General features: G+C 49.3%; 1 protein-coding gene across 6 annotated transcripts in view; it reads right to left on the reverse strand.

Annotated features, from left to right (window-relative positions):
• PCSK5 (proprotein convertase subtilisin/kexin type 5) overlaps window positions 1-7,190 on the reverse strand; it is a 444,775-nt gene extending 437,585 nt beyond the window's left edge. For 5 of the 6 annotated variants that reach the window (XR_011497225.1, XM_070495324.1, XM_044767585.2 and 2 more), the window contains exon 1: window positions 6,528-6,990. Coding sequence is in view for 5 of the 6 variants with exons in the window: in XM_070495324.1 (XP_070351425.1) it covers window positions 6,528-6,719 (192 nt within the window). In the remaining variant the exon portion in view is untranslated. Of the gene's footprint in view, window positions 1-6,527 lie in introns of all 6 variants that reach the window. The other variant, XM_044767583.2, reaches the window with a different exon arrangement.
• Between the last annotated feature and the right edge of the window lie 582 nt (window positions 7,191-7,772).

Genomic DNA, 7,772 nt, shown 5'->3' on the forward strand with positions numbered 1-7,772 from the left:
AGCACTCCCTCTGGCCTTTCAGCTGGACAGGCCCACAACCTCTCTCCTGAAACTCTTGGATCTAAATGTGCTTCAGAATTCAGAATTCCTCAGAAGAGAAAAGTACAATGGGGCACATACTGAAGTACGTTATACACACCTCTACCTGGATCCAGGACAACACCCTCATAATCAAACTCATTAATCTATTTCTGCAACAAAACTAATTAACACCCTAATTAATGTCAGTCTAGGTCAGGATAGGTTTTACCATGAAGAAAGTATAGATCAGGCAAGGTCTGGTTGCAAAGAGGGTTCGGCTTCTGTATTCAGAACTGCACATAAAGGCACGTGGATCTGTTTAAACTGACAGATTCTCTGTTTCCTTCTCTGCTTCTTTATTAGTTTTATTTAAGCAGTATGAGCTGGGTTTTCGACACTTGCACCTAAAGGAGTCCCATCTACAGTCCTTATGGCTCTATACGTACTTCAGTGTTATTTCCCACCACTTTTCTATACATACCCACATTTGAGTTAAATTAAAAAGAACATGTTTTGAGTCTTTAAATTAAAAATCTTATAACCTCCATATTACATATGCCTTATAAACCAAAGCTGTCCAACCAACACCTCTCTCTACGGCTCTCAAGGGAAAAGTACAGCTATCACTGTCCTCCAATGGGAGAATGAGGGGCAACACTGACTCCTCCTCCTTCTGTCCCCACTAGATCCCCAAGGGCAATCACAAGAATCTGGAAAATCACAAGCTTCTCCCCTACAGAAACTCCCATTAACCAGAGCATTCTCTTACTTTTCTTGGAGCAGCCTGTGCATCTCCTCGGGGGCCCTTATGGATCACCTAATGCTTCCCATGCCTTATTCTATTTATGCCTTCATGTTCATTTATGGGGTACTCGATTTCACAGCAACGCTGTGAGGTGGATGGAGCAGGTATTATGGTCTCCTATTGAAAAATGCAGCACTGAGGGTCAGATTGGTTAACAAAAGGAAAAACTCGAGAGTTTCTCTCAAACCTTCTGACTCCTAGTCTTCTTTTCTTTCTGGTCTCATTTTCCTCCCAGGATTAATGCAAACTGAAGACTTCATTGGCACTGATCGTTCCTGCTTGGTACCCTTAAATGTAGAGATCCAATCTGTTGAAATTAGTGAGAATGTTGCATGACTAATTTTACTCTAAACTATGTGCAAATTTAACTTTGATAAAAATAAAAATTAACAGATAAATATATATATACACATACACATATATATCTTCTAGCGTGCATGAATATCTATCAGCATTCATTTTTACCATCCAGAAACCAAACTCAGCTTCTTTGTCATCGAATCCAACCTGAATTAGTCAAGTGATAAAGTCCCAAGGCTGAGCGATGCCTGGACATATTTCAGCCTTGGGGAAAACCCAGACCCGGCTTCCTATAACTTGAACCAACAACACAAATACCCCTCCCTGCCCAGGGGATGTTTCTGGGTCAGGACTCCCTCCCTTAACCAAAGAGTCAGACATTGCTGGACATTTTCCCAGCACACTACCCTGCTTCTCTGGCTGACCTTTAAGGTTAGGGCCTCTGGATATAAGCTCATGAGAGACAGCACGATAAGGCAAATTCAACTGCCTTGGGGCTCACAAGAATGCAGTTTTTCATTTCAAATAGACCCCAAAAATCCCAATGGTCACATACAAGCCATTCCTAGTCTATGAGGTTAATGCAACAGACCCACCGTCATCAGGCCAAGCATTCTAAACTACTTTTTCTCATGATAGGTTCTCCTACTCATGAGAACTACGCATGTGAGAGACCTTAGCGGAGGTCAGGGTTGAGGTTCTCGGGTGTGAAGAGCTGCCCTGTGCAAAGTCAGATGGATCACACAGGGATCAAGCTGGGACGCCTACATCAATTTACTTTTCTATTTATAAAATGCCTAAGGGTTTAAAAAGGGGAGCACAGTCCACTCCCATACAACCCAACAGACTAGCCACGTCCCCCATTTCTAATGCCATCCATAAGCACCCAGAATTCACTCTCTACTATTTAGCAACATTCCAAACTTCCCACATTACTCACAGGTCAAAACTAACCAGCAGAGTGGGAGGCCTTCAGAACATCGCTGAACAAGGTTGTTCTGGCTCAAGTATCTTTTCCTGATTTGGAAAATGCTTCTTCTGACCTTCCTCAAACACACTACATTCAGAATTAAGCAAAATACAAATTCAAATACGATCTAACATAATGTACCAAGATAAGATGCTTTATAAATAATCAGTCTTCAGATATTTTTCTTCCCCTTCTTCCATCTCCAGAAAGCTTATCCTATAATATCTAACAGGCTACAACAAGGATCAGCCAGGGAGGAGGGCATCACCATGGGAAATCAGCCAGAATTGTTTAGAATCCAACAGAAAACTATTTTAAAACTATTTTCAATTGTTAGTTGAAATGGAAAACCATTTTCCCTGTCTACAAAGCTCTGATTTAACTCTTTTTCCTCAGCGATTAAAAATTCATTTTCCCGATCTTCACATTTTTGCATCTCCCATTTTTAAAATGTCTTCCTTTCTCCATATCTAACTAAAGTTTGAATCTCACTTATTTCAGATTCAGATTCAACAAATCTTTGACTGCAAGCCTGTGCTGAGCAATGCATAGTCAACTCACACTATTACCTAGAGGTTATCACTTTACACATGAAGGAACAGGGGCTCCATTAAGTTGGGTGACTCTCCTGCTTTCACAGACCTTGCAAGTGGCATCTCCAGAGTTCCCAAGTCTATGCTTTCAATGGGAACTCCAGGTAAAATGTTTCCCCAGTATTGCTTGCATCTGGCTTTATCCTTCTGGAATCTTGCTCAAGATAAGTTACACGGTTTAGGGAGGGGTTTTTGCTACTGGTAATCTCAGCTTGGGATCAAAGATTATAAGCAACCCACAGAAGGGTAAATCCAGCTGTTGTGCACAGGAAACAACCTTCACAGAGGACCTTCTCCCTGGGTTCAAATAACCTGACATTAAATCCTCCCAGTTTGTAGATTTCATCCACACAAAGGTTCACAACTAACATAATCAGGTCTTATTTCTTTATGTCATTTCCATCCTCTAAGCACTACACTGTTAGCTCAAAGGCCCACAGCACAGCCTCAGCCAGCCCAGCAGGTGCTGGTCGTACTAGATATTAAGGGCGCCTGGAGTCAGGGCTTGTAGGGGAAGAAAAGGAGGGCATTCTAATACCAAGAAAAATCTGATATATGCTGATATGACAATAACTACTAATAATAATTATGGCATCATTTCAGAATTTCAAGGCATAACCATTCACAAAACATTAACATTACGTGAAAACCCACCAAAACATAATGCTATCTCTATGACCAAAGGCAAGAAAACCCACATCATTGAGCCCTTCCAGGAAGTCAAGCCTGTCTTTTCTGCCTGTTTGTTTGCTGGCTTGCTCTGGCGTTACCCTGCACATCCTATCTTTCACGAACACAAGAGTCACGCCTATCCTTTTCTGGAGAAATCTCCAGGCCAGAAATTTTACCTCTGGTGGCTTTTAAATGCTAAGATGCTATACAAAACGTTACACTGAAATCCTGAGTAGACAGTCAAAACTGTACCTCTGCTGTGGGAAAAAGTCACAACCTTATTCACCTAAATTATACTGACGATATCAAAAATACTACCAGGATATTAAATGACTTCAGAAACAATAACACGTCTCAGTTCCAATTTGTGACACATTAAGTGGGACCTCCCCAGCCCAAATAGGTAAAAATAGGAGAACATTCCAGAGACATATGCAAATTAGTTACTGCCCTCAATTGAACCACAGCTGGTTTATTGATGGAAAGAAAGAATAACAAAAGGATGTCTAAAGTGTTGAAAGGTCAGAGCAGTAAAGGATGAATAAGAAATACACTCAGCCCATACAGTGCAATGATGTAGCACTTGTGAATACTCAATTTACTACCCCAAAGACTCAGCACAGGGTTATTCTCCTTTGATCTAGAGAGGAAATGCTTTGCACTGTAAGAATAGCTGGTCTTTTTACACTGGCTATGGCATCAGTTCAAGGGATCCTCTGTAACCTCTGCAAGCAGTAAATTTCCTCATTGGCATTGTAAAAATCGCAATAAGTAGTATTTGGTGTTATTTGTTAGTAAACTTTCTTACTATTACTTTTTAAATGAAAAGCCATGGATCTTCCTTAGAAGGCCCCTGGTAAAAAGTCAGATGATGTTGCAGGACACTGCAATATTTGCTTGTTCTAGGGTGGGTTCAGTGACAATTTCTCCTCCTTCACTCTGGCAGATTCTATTTAATGAGTTTATTTAGATACAGGTCTTCCTACCCTTGCAAGTCACGAAGCTTCTTAGATTCAAGAAGTCCAGGTCTATTTAATCTAAGTATCTATGAATTAACACTGGGTGTTTGCTGCCAGTCTACTGAGCCACCGAATCAGAATTCAGGGAAATGGGGATTTTACTTTCTTCCTCCTTCCTCCCATCCTAAAAAGCAGGATTCGCGCAGAAATACGCCTGGACCAGACAGTCCTAGGTCCCAATCATGGCTTTGTCACTGTCTAGCTGGGTGACCCTGTGCAGGTCAAATTCTCCAGTCTTGGTTTTCTCTTCGCTCTATGTGAAGTAATATCCCACCAAAAATGGTCGTTTCGCAGACTACGAAAGAAGTGTACATGCAAGAACTTATTCTTCCAAATACACTATTACGTGGGAGATGCTCAGCGTTAGCTGAATCTGAGACATGGGTCTCTGGAAAGACGATTAACACGACTAGTTTCACTACTGTCCTTCCCAGTTACACTCCTGGGTGACAGGCAGCAACCAACGTTAAGCTCATGTAAAAAGACAGCCAGATTCAACACTTTCTTCAAGCAAAAAAAAAAAAAGAAGCCAGTAGAATCCTAACAAGCCATTAGAATGGAACGCTCCTGAACATAACAGGCACTCAGGCAACAAAATCTGGCTGGTGTCCCTTCCTTCCTGGTGTATGGGGAGGAGGGTGATGCATACCCTGCCCCTTGCCCTAGTCTCAGTTCTCCACAGGACTGACTTCTCTGAAACACGGGTCCCTGGGGACCCGGGAAGCACAAGACCTCGCGCTCCCGCTCCTCTGAACCCCCCAGCGCTCCCTAGCTCCTTCTAGATGAGGGACCAGCAGTTCTGCCTCCTCTCTCAGTGCCGAGCTCCCTAGGCAGCCTAGGGTCACCGCGCTCCAGGGCTGGCGTTCCTGGACGTGGAGCGCAAGGGCATCAGAACGGTCTGTGCTCTCCTGCTCCAGTGGCACCGGCTGGCACCTTCCCCCGCCTTCACCCCTGCAGGGCACGGAGGACGCGCGCCTCCGGAGCAGTCCCACCAACGCGTCTGCCGCGAGGGCGCCCCCGTCACCCTTGCCTCCCAGCCCCTGCAGAGTCTCGCCAGAGTCTGGCCAGGGTCGGCCCAGCCAAGCGAATGGAAGGGGTGTGTGTGTGGGGGGGGGTACTTTCTGGGACCCGCTTACATAGCCCTCTCCACCCCATTTCTCGCAGGAAAGGAAGCGAGGAAGCCAAGACCAGTTAGCCTGGAGGTACCTCCAAATCTGTTGCGCTTCCAACCATCCCCATAACACCACTCAATTCATTGTCCCCTAGCCAGGCACTTTTGCCGAAAGCCCGCGAACGGCACCCCACAAAAATCCGGCACCCCGCTGCCCGCCCACCTCTCCCCCGACGGCGCTGCCTCCGGACCCCGCACGTCCCTCCCGGGGAACACTCACAGTTTTCCCAGGGCAGAACCGGGTCAGCGGGTCTAGCGAGTTTCCCACCTCCTCCTCCGACCACCCCTTGGGGAACCCCCACGCTAATCCCGCGCGAGAGGCGAAGAAGCCGGGAGTCTCCCCCAAAATCTGCGCTCCCGCCGAGTCCGACTTCCTCCTCCCTCCCTCCGCCGCTCTCTTCCCTTCCAGCTCCAGTCCCCGCGCCTCCTGAGCCTCCAGCGCCCAGCGGTCCTCTCGCCCAAGAAGAGAAAACTTTCTGGGCTAAATTCAAGCCCGAGCAAGAAAGGCTTTCCCTTCCCCGCCTCCCTCTTACCCCGGCTCTCAGAAACCATAAGGAGCTGGCACCAGGGGCGCGCTTACCTCCTACTCCCCCAAAACAGCTCAGGCTACTAGTGCTCTCTGACTTTCCATGTCAAAAGGTCTGATCGAGTCTGACACCACCAAGGGGGTATGCACACTCACGATTCTTCCAGAGAACCCCACCTGTCCCTCGTGTCTTGTAAGAAACAAGTAAACAAAACATAAACCCCAGCAACTTTGGGGAGTGTGGGTGTGTGTGTGAGAGAGAGAAAGAGAGAAGAGGGACGTACAGAGAGAGAGCATCGCTCAAGAGTTAGGGCAACAGCTGCAAGAGCACATCTGGAAGCGGGGGAGGGGGGATTAACGAGGAGGGGACAAGCGCGAGGTCGAGGGGGACTCCCCCCCTCCCTGCCCCCGGCAGCTTCAGGGCCGAGGGCCGGGCCAGCCTGTGGTTACCTGTCCCATGTTGATGAATCCGTACTTGCTGGCGATGCGGTTGGCCTCCGGGAAGCCGCCGGCGATTTTGACTGCCCAGTGGTTGGTGTAGACGCGCGTCCGGCACACGGGGAGCAGGCAGCCCCCGAGCAGCGCCAGCACGCACAGCAGGTCCAGGCGTCCCGGGCAGCAGCAGCGGCTCCCCCAGCCCATGGCCCCGGCGCTTCACTGCCTCCCTCGCTCGCTCGCGCTCTCCACGCACTAAGCTGCGCGCACAACTAACTTCTCCGGCCTGGGCCGCCCCGGCGCGCAGCCCCCGGGCCGCCCCGGCTCGCAGCCCTGGGCGATCGGCAGGAGGCGGCGAGCCCCGGCAGGGAGCAAAGCAGCGAGCTTAGCGCCGGCTCCTAGACCATCCCTGGGGCTGTGGGGACCTGTGCTCCCTGCTCTCCGGCCCGCGGGGCGGTCGGCCGGCGCTGGCCGGCTCAGGAGCAGGAGGCGGCTGAGTGGGGCGGGCGCCCTCCCGCAGTTGGGTCTCGCCGGGCTCGGCTCCCGGACTCTCCGACTCGCCCTCGCTCCTCCCGGGGCCCCCGAGCGCGGCGGAGGCGGCGTTGCAGGCAGCGGCCGGGCGCCCCCTCTGCTGGCCCGGGCTCCGAGCGCTCACTAGCTTGCTCCCTGCGCTCCCTCGGGCTCCGAGCAGCGCGCGGGGAGTGTGAGTGGCAATGGCAGCAACGCCTGCTCTGCATAAATGACTCCCCCCCTTAACACCCCTCCTTTCCCACATCCCCCTCCTCCTTTCCCTCCTCCTCCCGCCCGAAAGCGGCCGCAGCCAGGCGCCAACCAGGTCCTAGCGCCGCCGGGTTCTCCCGGCTGTAACCTCCAGGGTCCCGGGCAGCAAAAGCGAGTCTTTCCAAAGGGCTTGGAGGAGAGCTCCGGCGTCATGGTTTTACCCGCTTCTCTCCCCGCCTTCCTGGATTTGTATTAATTTACCGCTACTTCCCGAAAGACTAAAAGAGATTTACAAGCCGGTGCGAGTCAAGCGCCCCGAAGATTCATTCATCCTCGCTCTGAACCTCCTTAAACAAGTATTTAAGGAGGTCACTTGCGTGTCAATTGCCGAACAAATAACCCGAGATTTTCACTTCGTTAATTCTTCGTGCTTCTCAGCAACTGTTTATTTTACACGTTCTGCTCCCGGGAGAAGCTACCACACAGGACTGTAAGGAGCATCGGCTCTTGCAAAAACCAACCACTGGCTCCGAAACTAAG

This window comes from Equus asinus, chromosome 23 (genome assembly GCF_041296235.1).
Source record: "Equus asinus isolate D_3611 breed Donkey chromosome 23, EquAss-T2T_v2, whole genome shotgun sequence".
In the NCBI taxonomy this organism is placed as follows: Eukaryota; Metazoa; Chordata; class Mammalia; order Perissodactyla; family Equidae; genus Equus; species Equus asinus.